The 20,087-nt window shown below is 35.6% G+C and overlaps 1 protein-coding gene and 1 non-coding gene across 5 annotated transcripts in view; one reads left to right on the forward strand and one right to left on the reverse strand.

Annotated features, from left to right (window-relative positions):
- The window catches only part of PPP4R2 (protein phosphatase 4 regulatory subunit 2), a 151,937-nt gene that overhangs the window by 129,895 nt on the left and 1,955 nt on the right, over positions 1–20,087 (forward strand). For 3 of the 4 annotated variants that reach the window (XM_073787569.1, XM_033865287.2, XM_033865289.2), the window contains 6 exons: positions 6,239–6,409; positions 15,456–15,549; positions 17,350–17,387; positions 18,247–18,321; positions 18,578–18,721; positions 19,740–20,026. In XM_073787569.1, coding sequence (XP_073643670.1) covers positions 6,239–6,409; positions 15,456–15,549; positions 17,350–17,387; positions 18,247–18,321; positions 18,578–18,721; positions 19,740–20,026 — 809 coding nt within the window. Of the gene's footprint in view, positions 1–6,238; positions 6,410–9,574; positions 9,602–9,997; positions 10,048–15,455; positions 15,550–17,349; positions 17,388–18,246; positions 18,322–18,577; positions 18,722–19,739; positions 20,027–20,087 lie in introns of those variants that run through there. The other variant, XM_019947641.3, reaches the window with a different exon arrangement.
- Positions 2,913–3,020, reverse strand: LOC117314065 (U6 spliceosomal RNA). Its single transcript, XR_004528746.1, has one exon. It is a non-coding gene; the product is annotated as a U6 spliceosomal RNA (small nuclear RNA).

The raw sequence follows: 20,087 nt of genomic DNA on the forward strand, positions 1-20,087 counted from the left end.
TCTTTTTGTTTTCATTCATTCATTTTTTTCCATATTCCCCTTTGTTTACAAATGGTACAGTATCTGCTCTCCCTTGGAGATAGTGTAGGGCTCTCCTGTGCTCTCTTCTCTTAGCTTCCCACACAGATTTTGTGTGGAAAGCAATTAGTCTGAGTAGGAAGTAATCTTAATAGAATTTGGAACTGTAAGGGGCAACAAATTAAGATGTTGCTGCTGGCCACTAAAATGTTCTAGAACTAGCTGGGAAATAAGAGATGGATTTTCGGCTCTTGAGTCTCTGAAAGATACCTTTAACCTGAGAATTGTGAGGGAAACACGTTTGTTTTAGTACTTGAGAGTTCCTGTGGAAGAAAAAGGTCAGTGTGGTGTTTGGAAGGAGGCTGCATTTATTAGTGATATGAGTTGTTTTGCCTTCGTAGAGGAGAAACTGCATAAAGGGAAAAATGGAAGGGAAAGAGAAGAAAAGGAAGTGAAGGGAGGTGAAGTTACTTTAAAAAATTAATGAGTAATGAAATTCAGTAAATTCTCGAGTTAATTTTAGCAAAGTAGATTTAAATTCTGAGTATGTATTTTATTTTTGGAGGAAATTTTTATGTGGAGGAGTTGATTTTAAAGTTGAAAGCATGTTTATGTTTCATGAGCATCTGTTTAGAATAATTTTATTTTCATGTGAAAAATAAGGTTTTTTTTTGTTTGTTTTGTAGTTTCTTGTCCTGTGAGTACATTCCTAAGAAAATGATTTCTGTTGCCAAATTTTTAGTTGATTTACTCTTGGCCTATTTTTGTGCTCAAATTACATAATTTTCAGGGAAGCATTTTTTGCTTTTGTTTTTATCAGTTGTGTTACATCAAAAAGCGTTATCTTTCACATTTTATAGAAGCATTTTTTCAATTATATATGGCATAGGAATTTGACTTGCATCTATTGGATCTGATTTAGAGTAACTGTGCTTGATACATTTGGAACTTAAAACACAAATTGTACATAATTCATTTCAGTTTATGGGACTTAATTACTGTCTGACCTAGAATTGGTGACCTAGAGTCTTTGAAGCTCCTCATAGTTTGCTTTACTTGGTCTCTATCACTCCTTGTCTCCCTATTGCCATTAATGTGTTGCTGCTGTTGTTTGGATGTCATGGGTGGATTCTCAAGCAGTTCGTGGAAAGGTAGGTTAAAAAACCCATGTGATATGGAAATTCTAATTCATGAAACACGTTATGACTTAGTGGGTGATTATTAAAACTACAAAAAGATTCTTAATTTAAGAAATGAAAAGTGTAAGACTCCTATTTCAGTACCCTCCCCTGGTGTGTTTAAGTATTAGTTAAATGACTGTAGGGAGTCTAGTGAAATTTAAAGATAAATTTTAGTAACCATTGACAATTGTATACTACTCAGAAATTAATATTAGGCATGTTAGAGATTATAATATGCTGCCTCTGCTTGTTAAACCTCTAATTCCCCTTCCCAAAGAAGACTAGGGAAAGGAGGGAAAACGTAGTCATGCAGATAGCTTTAGATAATCACCCTCACCATATTTTAAAAATAATAGTAGTAAAATTTACCTACCGTATAATTCACTCATTTAACAGAGTAAGTTGTCAGGTCACACATCAACTCTCTTTTTTGAGGAACTGCCAAGCCAAACTGTTTTCCAAAAAGGCTACACCATTTTGCATTCCCATTAACAATTGCCCTGCATCCATCAACAATGTGTAGGTTGCATTCCCATCAACACCATTTTGCGTTTCCCGTCAACAGTTGCCCTGCATCCTTCCCAACACTTGTTTGTTTTTTAATTTATTATTTATTTACTGATTTTTGGCTGCGTTGGGTCTTCATTGCTGTGCGTGGGCTTTCTCCAGTTTTGGCGAGCGGGGGCTACTATTTGTTGCGGTGCGCGGGCTTCTCATTGCGGTGGCTTCGCTTGTTGCGGAGCTTGGGCTCTAGGCGTGTGGGCTTCGGTAGTTGTAGTGCTTGGGCTCAGTAGTTGTGGCTCACGTGCTCTAGAGCACAGACTCAGTAGTTGTGGTTCACGGGCTTAGTTGCTCCGCGGCATGTGGGATCTTCCCGGACCAGGGATCGAACCCGTGTCCCCTGCATTGGCAGGCGGATTCTTAACCACTGTGCCACCAGGGAAGTCCCCCAACACTTGTTTATTGTCCATCATTTTCTTTTTAGAAGTATTTGCATATACCTTTATTGGTAATATAAATTGGTATGCACAAGAACGTTTACCAGAATATAGGTTTTAGTTCATTAATTGTGAAAGATAAACGAAATACACGCCCACACACATATATATATGTCAGTAAGAGATTGTCATACATCTATTCAGTGGACTGAGCCATTAGAATAACGAAAGTTAGTATATTTCGAAAATGGAAATGTGAACGACACATTGTTGAGTGGAAAAAAGTACATAATTCAAACTTCATTTACATAAAATGAAAGAAGTAGTGCATATGAAAATTCATAAATACTCTCTGGAGGATCTTAATAATATTATTGATGGTCATGTTGAGGTGAGATTGCAGATGATTTTATATTTTTCCTGTTTTGCTTGACGTATCTACAATGAGCTTTATTACTTTTATAATCAGAAAAAAACCCTGTAGTTTTGTATTTCATTTTTTAATACACCAGGTTCTTATTAGTTATCTATTTTGTGCATGTTGGTGTATATATGTCAATCCCAATCTCCCAGTTCATCCCCCCCCCCCCCGCCCCACTTCCCCCCCTTGGTGTCAATACATTTGTTCTCTACATCTGTGTCTCTGTTTCTGCTTTGCAAACCGGTTTATCTGTACCATTTTTCTAGATTCCACATACATGCGTTAATATACGATATTTGTTTTTCTCTTTCTGACTTACTTCACTCTGTATGGCAGTCTCTAGGTCCATCCACGAAAAATATGGAACGCTTCACGAATTCGCATGTCATCCTTGCACAGGGGCCATGCTAATCCTGTTCTGTATCGCTCCAGTTTTAGTATATGTGCTGCTGAAGCGAGCACTGTCTGTCATTTTTATTATAACAACTTTAGTGGGTGTGAAATGGTGTCGTGTGGTTTTGATGTGCATTTCCTTAATGACTAATAATGTCAAGCATCTTTTCATGTGCTTATTGGCCATTTATTGATCTTCTGTAATTATGTACCCCTTTAAACAGTAACATCTCACCCATCCCTTCTTCAAGACCCTGGCATATGCCTTTCTGCTGTCTCTTTGAATTTGACTATTCTGGATACCTTTGAAAAGTAGAGTCAGAATACTTGTTCTTTTGTGTCTGGCTTATCTCACTTAGCATAATGTGTTCAAGATTAATCATTGTTTTAGTATGTGTCAGAATTTTCTTCTTCTTTAAGGCTATATCCCATTGTATATACCACATTTTGGTTATCTCATTTGTTGAGGGACACTTGGGTAGTTTCTGCCATTGTGTATAAGTGAGTTTCATGTGATTGAGTTTCTGTTTTCACCTCTTTTGGATGTCCAGAAATGGAATTGTTGGATAATATGGTAATTCTTTGATTTTTTTGAGGAACCGGCATGCTATTTTCCACAGGGACCCCACCATTTTACATTCCCACAAGCAATGCACATGGGTTTCAGTTTCTCTACATACTTGCCAGGCAGTCGTTATTTTTTTTGTGTGGGGTTGGTTGGTTTGTTTTTTTGGATAACGATCAATCTGATGGATGTGGAGTTCTGTCTTACTGTGATTTTTGATATTCATTTCCCTGAATAGTTACGTTGAGCATCTTTCTATTTGCTTTTTGGCCATTTCTGTATCTTTAAAGAAATGCTTATTCATGCACATTTACTTTTTATTTATTTATTTTTGGTTGCGTTGGTTCTTCGTTGCAGCGCGCGGGCTTTCTCTAGTTGCGGCGACCGGGGGCTACTCTTCATTGCGGTGCGTGGGCTTCTCATTGCGGTCGCTTCTCTTGTTGCAGAGCACAGGCTCTAGGTGTGCAGATGTGTCAGTTGTGGCAAATGGGTTCAGTAGTTGCGGCGCACGGCTTTAGTTGCTCCGTGGCATGTGGGATCTTACCAGACCAGGGCTCGAACCCGTGTCCCCTGCATTGGCAGACGGATCCTTAACCACTGTGCCACCAGGCAAGCCCTGCCCGTTTTTTTTTGTTTGTTTGTTTTTGTTTTTTTTGTTTTTTTGTGTTTTTTTTTTTTTGCGGTACGAGGGCCTCGCACTGCTGTGTCCTCTCCCGTTACGGAGCAACAGGCTCCGGATGCGCAGGCTCAGCGGCCATGGCTCACGGGCACAGCCGCTCCGCGGCATGTGGGATCTTCCCGGACCGGGGCCACGAACCCGTGTCCCCTGCATCGGCAGGCGGACTCTCAACCACTGTGCCACCAGGGAAGCCCCCTGCCCGTTTTTAAAATAGAGTTGTCTGTTTATTTGGTGCTGAGTTGTGGGAGTTCTTTATATGTCCTGGATATTAAAACCTTATCAGATAGATGATTTGCAAATAGTTGCTCCCATTCTGTGGGTTGCCTTTTCACTCTTTGCTGATAGTGTCCTTTGATACACAGCTTTTTGACTTTGATACAGCTCAATTTATTTCTCTTGTTGCTTGTACTTTGGGGCGGGGCGTGTCACAATATTTTTTATATCAACAGTGGTAGGTTTTGAAATGTCTTGGGAATGTATCAGGAACCTTTGAAGCTCACAGTGAAGAACAAACATTTTCTAGATTTTACATTTTTTATTTTGAAGTTGAAATTTTATCAGTGGCCACCAGTATTGCAGTTGATTTTCTTCAAGTGATAGACTCACATGTTCATTTTTGAGGTGATGTCTAGCAATTTCTCTTGGTCTGAATAAGCATTGTTTGTTTGACATTCCTTTCAAGTAAAAATGGCTTTCATTCAACCGGCAGCAGTATTTAACTTTTTGTGACTTGAGATGTCCATAATGTTTTGTTATGCAACAGAAGTCCTTTATGTATACTTCTTATCTTGTTACATGGGATATTAAAAAGGTGTGTGTGTTTTCAAAGGTTCAGATTTAATTAAGTTAGTAAATTTGTTTTATTAAACTTTCCAGTGAAACAGGTTTTTTTGTTTTGTTTTAAACTGTGAGTCTGGTGATAAAGAAGGTAACGACTACTTCTAGTATGGTTGGGTACTGCTGCCTTGATTTGTGCTGAAGTGTTGTCCATTTTACCCACTGCTGCTTTTGCACCTACTGTCATTGCAAATGTCAACTCAGTGAAAAAGTCAACTCTATATTCTTATGAAAATAGCTTTGACCTCTTGGGCCTTGCTTTGAGAACTGCTGCCTTAATTTGTAGGGTTGCTGGATGGGATGGAAGAGTGGTTGCAGACTAGCAGTCTTGTCTCGCTTAAGTCATCTCCTGTGTAAGAGATCTATCTGCTGCCAGTAATGGTTATAGTGTTTGGAGGAATGGTTGGCATTCCTGACTCTTGCATCTCCTAGACTTTAGGCTATTTAGGCAGGTATCACAAAATATCCTTATATTAGTGGTAAAATGTGAGGGAGCAGGGGTAAAAGGATGTTTATATTAAAAGTTCATGAACAGATGTGAAGATTACACAAGGATATTATGTATTTTTTTACATTGCAGGCTACATCTTGGATAGAACCTATGATATATACCTTTTAAATGACAAAATACTAAAAAGTTTTGTTGAAAGCAAAAGAAAAAGGAGAAATTGAAGTTTATTTTGCTATTTAAGAGATAAAAAACAAGAAACATTTACTAGTCTATATAAGCATTATACCTTGGATGTTAAGAGCTTAGGGTATGGAGTCATTTGTCCACTTAAATTTATAAATGTAAGGTTGGGCCAATTTCCAATAGCCGCTTTTGAATGGGGGCAGTAACACCTCCTGGGTTAGGTTTGTTATGAGGGATAGATAGAGTCAGAACAAGATAATGTTTTAAAAATGTGGAGAGGGGGACTTAGACAATAAGCTTTCAGCCAGAAGTAGTTAATTTTAAAGATTTTAATCTGATTTAGGTTTTGTTTGGGTCAGGAGTTTGGGAGAATTGGATGGAACCCAGTTGGACCTTGTGAGTCAGATTGATCAGGCTTGGTGCAGACTACTGAACGAAGACATTTTCACGACTACTTTTCCAGATCTTAATTTTGTTAGCATTAGTGTCATGGTAAATTTTGTATTTGTGCTTTTTTTCAAGAATTGTGACCCTACATGGTATTATATATTTTTTTAATTTTTTGCTTATAGGATTCAGTGGTCCCAGTTTAAAGGCTATTTTATTTTCAAACTGGAGAAAGTGATGGATGATTTCAGAACTTCAGCTCCTGAACCAAGAGGTCCTCCCAACCCTAATGTCGAATATATTCCCTTTGATGAAATGAAGGAAAGGATACTGAAAATTGTCACTGGATTTAATGGGTATGCATTTAATTCTACTTAATTTAGGTTTAATTTTTAGGAGAACATCAGATTTTTTCTCTTAAGTTTTGATGTGTCTGGTTGATAACTGATTATCCATTAGAACAAGTTCTGTGTCTTGTGATCTATATAGTAGTTAGTGATTTCCAGCTTACAAGTATTTAAAATATTGACAGCTTTTTTTTAAAAAAACTTGAACCACGTTTATATGGGTCAGTGGCATTTAGACTTTAAATGTGTAAGACAGTGGAAACATTAATCAAATATTTTAAAATTTTTTCTTTCTGTTTTATATTTGATATTATAAATCCTTATACTTTGTCTAGAACCTATCACTGAAATAAGTAACATTTCTTTTAAAATGAAAAGCAATGGTTTATGAAAAGATTCTACTTAGTGATTTTTTATTTTAAAACATTTTTTTAGAGTCCCTCTTTTCCCTCCAGTAAGTAACCATTTTCAGCCCTTTGTAAAACATTGTACTGAAAAGTTACTCTCCACTAAAATGAAGTTGACCTTTAAATTGTGTGTCATACTCTGTGTTATTTTAAATACTTCCTTTTCAGGACTTTGTATTTTTAGGGTTCCCTTTATTGAAGGGAAGAAGTATTTGTTAAGTTGAATTGTTCAGTATTTAATTAATTTATTTTTATTTTTGGCTGCGTTGGATCCCTGCTGCTGTGCTTCCCCCCCCCCAACCAGCTGCAGCGAGCAGGGGCCACTCACCTGCCGTGGAGCGTAGGGGGGCGCCCCGTGGTGGCCTCTCCCGCCGCGGAGCACAGGCTCCAGGCACGCAGGCCCGGCAGCTGTGGCTTGCAGGCTTAGTTGTAGCGCACGGGCTCAGCTGCTCCGTGGCATGCGGGATCCTCCCCGACCAGGGATCCAACCCGTGTTCCCCCGCCCCCGCACTGGCAGGTGGATTCTTAGCCACTGCACCACCAGGGAAGCACGAATTGTTCCGTATTTAAATTGGCATTAACAATTTGGAGTGTGGAATGACAATACCTAATTTAATGAATTGTGGGTATGTTAACCATGAATTCATATTTAGGGGCAGTTTTTATTTGATCACATTTCATTTGTGAGTAGTTTTAGGTAGCATAAATGGTCTCATTTTTTTCTTCAGTTACTTAATCACATGGGATTTGCAACAAGATAGTGTAATCACCTAACCCTTTATTATATGCTATGTTCTCCTGCTTAGCAGTTTGGCTTAAAATATCAAATTCTTAAGCTTTGGTTTTAAGTATGTTGCCAAAATACTTCTCTTTTGGGAGAAATTAAAGCTTTATCATTGAGCTGCTCTTGGGGGTTTGGGATTGGAGGGAGACTGTATTTTCACTGTGTACCCTATTGTACTGTTGACAATTATTTTAACTGTATGTATATATTTACTTACCAATACTGATTTTTTTTTTAAAGCACATGCCAAGATGAAGACATGCAATGTATTAGAAGTATACGTAAGATTTACTGTTGAATTGAATGTGGTTAAGAATACTTCTTGCGGGTGTTTATAAATAGTGCAGAGGTAGTTAGATAGTACTTAGACATTATGGTAACTCATCTTTTACTTCAATAAGTTATGGCTCTCATTTAAAATTACGAGTTATGGTCAAACAGGTTAAGTTATACCACTGCTTTGTGAATGTGAAGCTACTTGTGATTCTGAATTTAGTAATACCATTTTCAATTCTTTCAAATTAAATTGGATGAAATACATATATGTAGGTATTAAATTAATCTAAATATTTGTAATGTCTTAATTTGCTAAATAGGTAGTCGACCTACCTCAGAAAATGACTTGAACAGTCATTAAATGCCTAAGCATACATAAATATAATTACTTTTAAAATATTTTTCATCTTTGAACCATAAATACTTTGAATTTATGTTTTTTTCTCTGATTTTTCAGAAAGGTGGTTTACGAATTATTTTTCTTAATCAGGCAGAATCCAAGTCTTTTTTTTTTTTTAAATTTTATTTTTTGGCCACACCATGTGGCATGTGGAACTTCCCTGACTAGGGATTGAACCTGTGCCCCCTGCAGTGGAAGTATTGAGTCTTAACCACTGGACCACCAGGGAAGTTCAGAGTTCAAGTGTTAATCAGTGATACATTAATATTTTTCATTTCAGCCATTTTTGTCTGTATCATACTATATTGGTACATGGTACATAAAAACATGTCTGTAATATTTTTCAATTTTACTTTTGTGTTTGAATAGACATAGACAAGCTGTTGCTTTTAAAAAATTTTTTGCTAAGAGTGGTGGGTAGAAGTAGCATTTTGTTCTTTTTTAGCTAGTTTGAGAGTATGTCCTTGCCGGTATGCCTCTCCTGCTATTTGTAATAGATCATCTTTTAAATTATAAAAGTGACATAAGTATGTTCATAGTTATAAAAAGATCCCCAGTCGCCCTAGGAATATATAAAGAAAATAGGAACATGTTATATGCCAGTTTTATTTTACTTTTAGAAGAGCTTTGAAATCTTCTTTATATCAGTACATTTACAGCTGTGTCTTCTATTTGTCTGTTTATTTGAAATAGCAGCATTGTTTTCTGTTACATGAACAGATTATATAGTTCATTTTCTCTGTTCCCACTGGTGATGGGCATTTATTTTTTTGGCTGTTACAAGTAGTGCTTGTAGTGAGCCTCCTTGTAAATACGTTTTTGTGTTGATGAATGTCATATGTTGAATATATGTATAGATTTATTGTTGCTTTTTTTTAATTTGTAGAAAAGGAGTTGCTAGGTCATGGTGTATGCACACTTAAAATTTTTATTAATATTGCCAAATTCACCTCACAAAATTTTCATTTATGCTTCTATGTTTATATAAATGCAGATAGTTTATTTCTTCAGTATTTTTGTGGGTATGTACGTGAATTTGTGTCTCTGACTGCAAGTGAAATTGAACATCCATGTCCTTAATGACTCTTTTATGAATTGTGGTTTCATATGTCTTTTTTTGGTTTTTTTAATCTTTTGGTGATTTTCTTATTGGTAACTTCATTTTGTTGTTTTTGTTTTTTGCTTTTAATTAGTGAAAGCTCTGTGTTAAATGCTTCAATATATTTTGGCATGGGGACTTCCCTCGCGGTCCAGTGGTTAAGACTCCATGCTCCCACTGCAGGGTGCACAGGTTCAATCCCTGGTCAGGGAACTAAGATCCCATGTGCCGCAGGGTGCGTATATCTTAAAATATATATATTGGCACGAAAAGATTAACTGTTTTCTAAAATTAGTATTGTCAGTATATAAATTTTCCCTCTTTGAAGCGGAAATTGTCCATTCACTTGTTTGCTTGACTTCCTGAACTGTAAGATTCTGGACACCAGGGAGGACTATCTTTTCCATATAAGGCCTAGCACAGTGAATGCCTGAACATAGTAGGTTTTCAAACAAACAGGTATGGAATGAGTGAGTGAAAGGAATAAAAGCATGTTTCTGTATCTGTATTTTGTTTCATGGGGCAGGGTAGATAGAATTACATAGTTGAATGCTTAAAGTTCTTTAAAAAATTTTTTTAGTCATATTTTCTTGTCCTTTTAAAATTACTTTTGAACTTTAAAATTTTATAGGGGAAGATGGATTATAGCTACTCTCCAGAACTGAAGTTACAGTTTCTTAGGTGAGAAACACCAAAAATTAAAAATTAACGAAATTAGAAACTTCAATGAATGGTCGGTTAAAAGACAGTTGCCTTTTTCTTTTTTTTTTTTTTCCCCCTGTGGTACGCGGGCCTCTCACTGTTGTGGCCTCTCCTGTTGCGGAGCACAGGCTCCTGACGCGCAGGCTCAGTGGCCATGGCTCACGGGCCCAGCCGCTCCGCGGCATGTGGGATCCTCCTGGACTGCGGCACGAACACGTGTCCCCTGCATCGGCAGGGGGACTCTCAACCACTGCGCCACCAGGGAAGCCCGACAGTTGCCATTTTATGCCCTCTATGTGGGTTTATAATCAACAAGAGTATATGTAGGCTTACTCAAACTGAGGCCATTTATGAAAATTCTCTTCCTATCTTAGATGCCATGAATATAATTTAGAAATTGCTTGTAGCTAGTAGTTCATTCCTATAATGGTACCCAAAGAGAGATTTCGAGAGGTAGAGAATAACTTACATTCCTAGTAGTTTTTAAAAGATTATTTTAAATCCTAATTATTGAAATGGAAGAATAATGAATGTAAATTAATTACTTAAGTCTTCCTCCACCTTTGACAGTCTGTTAGAGCTAAGACCTCTCTAAAATAAGCAGTAAATTTCACTTACTATGGGTAGTTGACTAAAACAGCATGGCTATGTATTTATGAGGGGTTCTAGGCACACTGCACAACTGCTTGATACCTAAAAATCTTTGTTACATCATCTCTAAGGCGTCCAATGCATATCTTTTGGCATGATTATAGTCTGACTATAGAATTTCTTCTCTAAAGTTATTTTATTAAAAAAATTTTTTTAACATCTTTATTGAAGTACAGTTGCTTTACAGTGGTGCGTTAGTTTCTGCTTTATAGCAAAGTAAATCAGCTATACATATACATATATCCCCATATCTCCTCCCTCTTTTGTCTCCCTCTCACCCTCCCTATCCCCCCCCTCTAGGTGGTCACAAAGCACTGAGCTGATCTCCCTGTGCTATGTGGCTGCTTCCCACTAGCTGTTTTACATTTGGTAGTGTATATGTGTCCATGCCACTCTCTCACTTAGTCCCAGCTTATCCTTCCCCCTCCCCGTGTCCTCAAGTCCATTCTCTACGTGTGGGTCTTCTAAAGTTATTTTAATGTACATAATTAACTAGATTTTGCTTTGTCCTGAAAACTTTCACGTGATTGTTTTATATGCATGTGCACACAAACGGAGATATCTTGTAAGTTTCTGCACCTGAGAGTTTGCCTGTTCATACTTTTTTTTCTTAAAGGTTCATATACAAGGTTTTTAATACTTCAAAATCTAGATTGTAGATATAAAACATTTACTCCTTTTTTGATTTTGTATTGTTTGCTTTACAGTTTATTCAGATTATTCAGGGATGAAAGAATGGGTTCCAGCCTTTTGTTACTTTGTTCTTTTACTCCTTTTACCTATTTTATTGCTTGCTGGAATTTCTGCTCCTCTGTTGAGAAAAATAGAATTATTGCATTTTTTATTAGTTATTTGTGCCAGTATTTGTTGAGCATATTGAATCCTTTAGCTGAAATTTGTTTATTTCTTTTTCTTTACTCCCTTTCTTAGCATAACTAGTTGAGAATCAGAATTATTTAGTAACCTTCCCTCCTTATTCTCCTTCCTGCCTTACCTTGTCTGGTGGTAATAGGGTTTGATATGATGCTCTCTCTAATAAAATTTTATAATTGAAAGGAAATAAACCTGCTGTATTAAAAAAGAGAGAGGAAATAGCAGAAACCTAATTAATTTTTCTTAACATTTTTATTTGAGGCAAGTAAAGTAATTCAGGCACTGTAGAAGATGGTAAACTTGATTAAAAGTGTTGACAATTGCTATAGATTTGTTTTTTAATGGGGAATGGTATAGATACTAGTTTATGGTTATTTACCATTATTGTAAGAGGCTAATTCTTCATTTTCTTAATTTTCTATACTTGCCATTTTACAGTGCTGTTTTCAATAAATCTCAATTACTAACATTTGATTTGAGTTGTAAAATATATGCAAATGAATATTTATGTTGTGTATATTTATACAGATGTTAAATAAATCCTGATCCAGAAAGAGCATATTGTTTCAGGTCAGATAATATCACAAGATTCCAGTGGTGATTTCTGACTTCTATAGGACTTAAGAGTAAACAAAACTTAACCCATTTAACCTTTGATATCTAAGAGATATATAAGTTAATTTCTACTTACATAGTTGAGGTCAAACGAGTAATTCTGTTAACTAAGACACAGTATAAATGTGGTCATTAATAGAAAATAAAGATGTGGTAAAAATCACCTTTATGCATAAAACAGAAGTGATTGGTTGTTTTAGCAGTTTTTAAATAGGATGTCTGGTTTTGTGGTTATCTCTTTAGCCTTTTACTTTAATGGCCTCTGTGTTTTATACTCCTTTATCTTTTTTTATGAGGAACGTTGCTTATATAATGACATAGAGGCAAGATATAGGTTATCTGATTTTTAAAATCTTAGACTCTGACTGAAATGTGCATTTCTTCTTTTTGGATGCCTTCTTCATACCTTGGTGTATATCCAGAATATTGGCACATCTTGATGATCAAACCTTTAAACAGACTAAGATAAATTAAAAACAAAACATAAATTTTAGTTACTTAGAGTCTTTCTCAAGTTAAAATACAGGATAGGAAATTCTATCTTTAGGGCTTAGTGTTAGTGTTTAAAATTTCTAATTTGAGCTTAGATGTCTTTCTCTGATGTTCAGCAGCTTTCTTGGTATATTTTCCAAAGTTAGAATAAACTATCTTGTGTGCTTATGTGTAATGGAAGAGTAACAGAAAGCAGAACTTTCATATAGTTGTACCAGGTGTTCATTGGGGATTTATCTGGTTTATTCTTATACCTCCTTTTAAAGACGCACCTTAAATTAAGTGTTCCCACGTTTATCCTCGATTCCCTGGCAGTTTATTCTATCTCCGTAGCACTGTATACGCGATTTTATTAGCATTTCTTGTTGTAATTGGGTTGTTTTTAATTGTAATTGTTTACATTACGTGTCTATCGGGTCTGCTATTGAGTATATGTTAATATTTCTGCTTCATAGTTGGCTCTCATGTTTACTTAAAAGGTTAAAAAGTACAAACTTTATGAAGAGACCTTCAGTGCAGTTGTCAGAATTATAATATTGTTTCCAGTGGATACTTGGATTTACAAGAAATGTTTGTATTTTAAACCTGTTCACTTGAGGGAGAGTTGTGTAACATTTTAGTGCCATCTATTGGACAGTTGGTAAAATGACTTCAAAAGCTTCTGAAAGTGTCTAAGAATGTAAACTCATTTTGTCATAGGCTGACATCGTTATGCAAACATAATACATTTTTCCTCATAAAGCAGTATTAATATTCACCCACGCATACAGTGTTAATAATTGACTAACATTTTACCTACCTTCCTAGAGAAAATTAGCCAAAACATTTAGTGTAAAAACATTGTTAAGCAGGGAGTTGGAAGATGCTCATCTTTTAAAGTTAATTTTAAAAGAAAGTACTAGTATCAGTGTGTGAAAGAAATTTAGTTGGAGGAATAGACCTAACTAGACAATGTCTGTTTAAGTATTTGCTGGTTAAATAGTATTCGAATGTTCTTAACACTGGGTGCTATTTTGCTAGTTTTTGAAAAATGGGTAAAAACTCCTTTTTAGTATCACTCTGACGTCATTAGTGAGGGAATAGCATTTGGAAGTGTGTGTGTGTTTAGGATTTGGAAGGTAGTGAACTCAAAGAGGGGCTAAGGTACAGGTATACCAGTAATATTCTGAAATCCATGATGGTACTGCATTTCAGATATATATGTATATAAATAAATTATTTATTGACTATCTTGTATGTGAAGATATCCTGCCCTTAAGAAGCTTTCAGTCAAATATGAAGAAAGACAGTTTGGAAAAACAAAGATAATTAGTTTTGACAGTGTACTCTACTATGAATTTTAAGAAGAAAAAAACATTACTTTTTCTCAGAAACCAAAGAACTTTCCTATAGCAGTCTTGATGAATATCAGAAGTTGTCCTGTATTTCTGTCTGCCTCTGAATATTTGTGATAATGAGACAAATGTTTCGCCTCTTAGTGCCCAATCTTTTGGCAGAATGATAGTTTTCTGACTTTTAGGCTTTGATATACGACTTGAGAGAAGATTGATACTTGGTCTCTCGCATAACTAAAATACTTGTTTTCATATGAATAATATTTATTTTAAACGTTTTCAAAATTTGTCATAGGTCATATATTGAATTTTGTTTTTGAATTTTTAAAAGAACATAAGAATAGTGTTGATGCTAAGAATACGAGAACTAAACATTGTCCAACTAGAAAATAAACATTTACGATTTTACGTATGTGCAGTGTAGTGGAAGGGACAACATGGGATTTGAAGTTAGACTGGGTTTTTGAGTCCTGCGGTATTAATCACTAGTGGCCTTACTTTGTGGGTGGGAGAGAATTTTGTGTTGATCTGCCTGTCAACAAGAAATAACTTTGTGGGTAATAACTGTTAATCTGAGGCTTTGTAATTGTCTTTATAAGGAGAATAAATAGATTTGTGTGGCAAATAACTGAAGTCTAAAGTTTACGTTTACACTTTTTAGCTGCATTTGTCATCTCTCTGCTCACATGTTTGCTGTTCATATTGTAACACTCAGGAATGCTAATAGTGTGTGAGATAAACACTGCTGTTTATAACATGATTTTAGGTCCAATTTATGTTTCAGTTTTGTATTTTCTGTGGTCAAGTGAAAATTTGATTGTGGTTGAAGTATTTGTCAAACAGTAAGGTACCTACCAAAATATTGAGTGTATTTGTATGTATTTTAAGTTTGATGAAACATGTAGGTTGTACATAAAATTTTAATTATGGAGCATAACTATGTTTATAATACTTTTTCATTGGAATCACTTGTCTTATTCTGTCTGATAACAAAACATTTGTAGTTTTATTTGAACACTAAAAAAATCTTTGTGTGCAAAAGAATACTTGAGAAAGTTTCTGTATTTAAATAAACTCTGACTTGATTATTATTTGTGTTGCCTCTCTTGTAAACTTAAAATTGAATTGTCAGAATTAAGAATGTTAAAATTTTTTCTCAGTTTTGAAGCTTTCCGTTAATTTTGAATGTTCTTTATTGCTTTTTAAGGCAAGGGAGGGAACATTGTTTTCTTTTTAAATAAGAGGACAGGTGTGCTTATTGCCCTGCCTGTTTTTAAGTGACTCATCCATTCATTTGTAGCATTTTCTTTTGTAGCTTAACACAGGGGTGACTAGATAAAGCTTGAAATAGCAGGAGTAATAATGTTCCTAATTTTCTTAATAATTAATGACCCCAAACTATAAAACTATATTCTTTTGCAGTATACCTTTTACTATTCAGCGACTATGTGAATTGCTCACAGATCCAAGGAGAAACTATACAGGAACAGACAAATTTCTCAGAGGAGTAGAAAAGGTATTTATTTTATTATTGGAATTATATTAACCTGTAGCATAATAGATTTCAGAAAAGAACTTTGAGTAGGCCCTGTTTCAGGCACCTTTTCTTGAAATAGGTTTCTCAGTCTATCTGAAGTTTTTCCCAATTTGTTTTCCAAATTATGTCCTAAGTTTCAGAGGAAGATTTAATAGGAGGGAGGTGGAGGAATGCTTGAGGTCAGTTAAGCTTGGGAAAAGCAGTTTATTATTGTCTCGTGGGAATTCTTAGTATACCTTAACATATTAATAGCTCCAAGAAGTTCTATAATTGATATTTTAATAATAGAGCGTTTTGCAAACTTGTTTATCTACAGAATTCATTTCTTTAGTTCTAGAGTTCAGAGGTACACAACTTGGAAAATCTCTGATACAAAGCATTTAAGTTAGATATTGAGAAGGATATATATCATGTGTAAGAATGAGAGAAGCATTAGGTTTTTAGTGGGTGAGGGGATGTTAAAGGAGCAGGGCATTCTGGACAAAGGAAACAGTCTCAGAGAATGAAAAGCAAGACACATAGACTTGTCTGGAAAGAATGAATGAAGGAGCCCCATGGGAACCAAGATTGTGGACCAATGGTTTTGTTAAAACCATTGGTTTTTAGTGATTGATCCTAAAACATAGTCTAGTGTTATTTTAAGCTTCTAATTGAAGTTCAATTTATTTTACCCTTGGAGCAGGAATCCAAAATCATTACCTAGTGATTTATAATAGATCTTAGGGCCTTACTGGATTAATGTGTTTTGTTGAGCTTCTACACCTTCGATTTAGTAAGATTCCTGAAGGGCAGGAAACTGAGATGGTTCTTCAGTATTATTTTCAGTTCAGAGACTTTCAGTAATTCCACTTGGGCAATCTTTGGATGACGAGGCAGTGTCACAGTAATCATAGTTGTGTGACCATGGACCAGGTACATAACCTAAGTCTCACTTTCCTCATCTGTATAGTGTGGATCATAATGCGGCTGTGAGGAGGATTAAATGTAAAAGCTCTTACTTTGGCTCAGCAAACTTGCAATGAGTATTGACTATTAATAAAGTTATTGTTACCAGAAAGATTATATTATAAAAAAGGTTTGAGTCTCTTTCCTTGAGGTATATTGTGCTACACATCAAGCTTTTGATTGGGTACTGCTTTAAAAGGAAGTTCGTTATAGTAGGCCTAAATACTTCAAACTCTAAATATCTTGGTGAGATTCTATCTCAAATAAGAGACGGTGGTTCTGTTCTATTATCTGTAATACATAATGTCAGGGCTCTAAAGTAACTAGAGTAGAGTAAAAAAAAAAAAATGAGGCTGGCAAAAAAGTAGTTTAGTGGGATATTAGATTTTGGGCTTTTGCTATTGTTTTAGTTTTCGTTGCTTGATTAGAGATTTTTCTTTATCCTTTATCTTTTTTTTTTTTTTTTTTTTTTTTTTTTTTTTTTTTGCGGTACGCAGGCCTCTCACTGTTGTGGTCTCTCCCGTTGCGGAGCACAGGCTCCGGACGCGCAGGCTCAGCGGCCATGGCTCACGGGCCCAGCCGTTCCGCGGCATGTGGGATTTTCCCGGACCGGGGCACGAACCCGGGTCCCCTGCATCGGCAGGCGGACTCTCAACCACTGCACCACCACGGAAGCCCCTAGAGATTTTTATTTTTAGCCATTTCTTTTATTAGTAAAAATGTAATAAAATGGAAACTTAATACCAGGGGAGATTCTGAGAAATTAAAAACAAATAATTAAACTTTATTTTGTGGTACTTTTCCTCGTATTAATCACCAATTTTGTTATTGCAGAATGTGATGGTGGTTAGCTGTGTTTATCCTTCTTCAGAGTAAGTATAGATATTTTTCTTTTTCTAGTATATTCTAATTATTAAATCATTTCTAATGTATTAGTCTTAAAAATAGGTTGCATTTATTTTATATGTAATTAAGCATGATAATATTTGTAAATGCTTATGAAACTACCATCCAGTACTCAAAGTAGAACATTACCAGTAACATTACCTATATGTTTTTCCAGTGAACAGAGTTGTATTAAAGAGATTCATGATTTACTGCAGTCTTAACACTGTTGGATTTATGTACTGTCTGGACCCTGGGATCCCATCCGAGACAGGCCATTTCTAGGAAATAATTCTTAGGTTTGTAATAGCTACTTGATGACATCACTCTTCATGATGGAAAATTATTTCCAGTTGCTAAGATTTATATAGTAAATTAAGGTTGCAATTTAGGGCACACTCCTTGGCACCACTGGTATTTTATTATGAGTGGATGTCCTGGGGTTGCAGGAGATTTAGCACTGCCCATGGCTTCCACTGAATGCCAGTAGTGTCCACCACTTCCCGTGAAAAATTTCTTTAGATGTTGCTAAATGTCCCCTGGGGATGCAGAGTGAGGGAAGGGGGATTGTTGGAAGATGTTGCCCCCTGTTGAGAAACACTGGTTTAATGGTTAAAATATCTGATTTCATACAGACCAATAACAGTGAATTTGTTAGAACTCTTGAAGAATGTACCTGTATGTTGTTAAATAACATACTAAGATAATCCCATAGCTGTTTTTCTTAGAAGTCTTTCATTTGGTTCTGTGACAGTGAGATCTTACAAAAGATCTTTTAGACCCGTGATTCTCATCAAAATTAAAGAATTAAACTATCCATAAAAGCGTTTTTTTCTTTTCTTGTAGGAAGAACAGTTCCAATAGTTTAAATCGAATGAATGGTGTTATGTTTCCTGGAAATTCACCAAGTTACACTGAAAGGTCAGATTATTGATTTTTATTATTCAAAGAGTTACAGTTTCTTAATTTTGGTTAGGAAATTCAATATACTTATTAAGAATTGGGAATTTTACGGCAGGTTAGGATATACCAAACAGAATTAGTTAATTTGGTAATCCATGGTTCTGAAAGTCAAAATTAAAGAAAATGTTTCTGTGATATGTTCATATAAACAAACCTTGGGAGGGATGACTTTTTAACAAAAATGGGAAAATGATGTTCATTTATTTTACTGTAGGTCTAATATAAATGGTCCTGGAACACCCAGGCCACTTAATCGACCAAAGGTTTCTTTGTCAGTCCCCATGACAACAAATGGCTTACCTGAGAGCACAGACAGCAAAGAGTCAAACTTAAAGCAAAATGAGGATAAAAATCACAGGTTTGTATGTGATTTATATGTAAAAGAAAAAATGTTTTCCAAAAGAGTTAACATTTATTGATGGTTTTTCAGCCCTCATTATTTATTATTTAGAATTTACTGTTGTTTTGAGGGGTAGAAAAGGTTTTAATGCAGTTAAAAGGGGCTGCAGCTTTTTGCAGCATTATCACATGCTGACCATGGGCAGAGAAAAGACTTAAACTGCTAATTTGGGGAGATTTTATTTATAATAGGGTGTTAAGAAAGTGGTCATGGTACATTTTTTACTTCTTTTTGAAAGTTACTTGAAAAGAGAAGATATTTATAAATGAGTTGAAATTTTGTGAATTATTTCTCATTGTAGATCATAAAAGGAAACCTTTTTATTTATATCCCATCTCAAATTTTCTACATCACATTAAGGGAAGGAAGATGGAATGAGTGAGAGGAATTAAAGAGTATTGGCCTGCCTGGACAGAAGGGTCTTATCAGAACTGATTTCTTAAATTGGTGATGACGCAGAAAGGTGTCTTTGTTCTGACTTACTGAGGAATAATGAGCACCTTATCTACAGCTTACTCTCAGATGGTTCAGAAAATTACTAATGACAATAAGAATAAACAGAGATGGAGACAGGGTGATGGAGCAAATGCAGTGCGTTGCTAATTAAGGGGATCTGCTTTAGGGGGATATGATAGTTCTTTTTCTGTGAGTTTAAAAATATTTCACAATAACTTACTTAAGGAAAAGAAAAGAGTATGTCCCTGTGGAAGACTCGTAGTTTTATTATAGGAGGACATTTAACTTACTGGAGAATTGAACAGAAAGGTCATGTAACTTATTGACAAGTTGCTAGTGGGAAATATTTATTAAACAGTTTAGGTGTCCTCGAAATTATCCTCTTGTGTTTTTCTTTGCCCGGATGTTATAATTTAACTTTGACACTGAAATACAGTTAAACATTATTAGACCTTAAAAATGAGAATGTAAACGATGAAGAAACAGTCTTACTAATGACACTTTAAAACAATATTTACAGTGACTCTTCGACATCTGAATCAGAAGGTTCCTCAGTGAGCCCTATAAAAAATAAACATCCAGATGAAGATGCTGTGGAAGCTGAGGGGCGTGAGGTAAAAAGACTCAGGTTTGACAAAGAAAGCGACGTCAGAGAGATGGCCAGTCAGACATCTTCCAGTGAAATTTCTTCAGTTATGGTAGAAGAAACAGAAGCTCCATCTTCATCTCAGAATAACGACAAAGAAATTAGTTGTACCAGGCAGCACTGTACAGAAGAGGATGAAGAAGAGGATGAAGAGGAAGAAGGTATTTAGAGACCATCTGTAAAAGGGTGGAGTAAGGAGATCCTCAAATTCTTGTACTTCAT

The sequence above is a fragment of the Tursiops truncatus genome, chromosome 10, assembly GCF_011762595.2.
Source record: "Tursiops truncatus isolate mTurTru1 chromosome 10, mTurTru1.mat.Y, whole genome shotgun sequence".
Taxonomy (NCBI): domain Eukaryota; kingdom Metazoa; phylum Chordata; class Mammalia; order Artiodactyla; family Delphinidae; genus Tursiops; species Tursiops truncatus.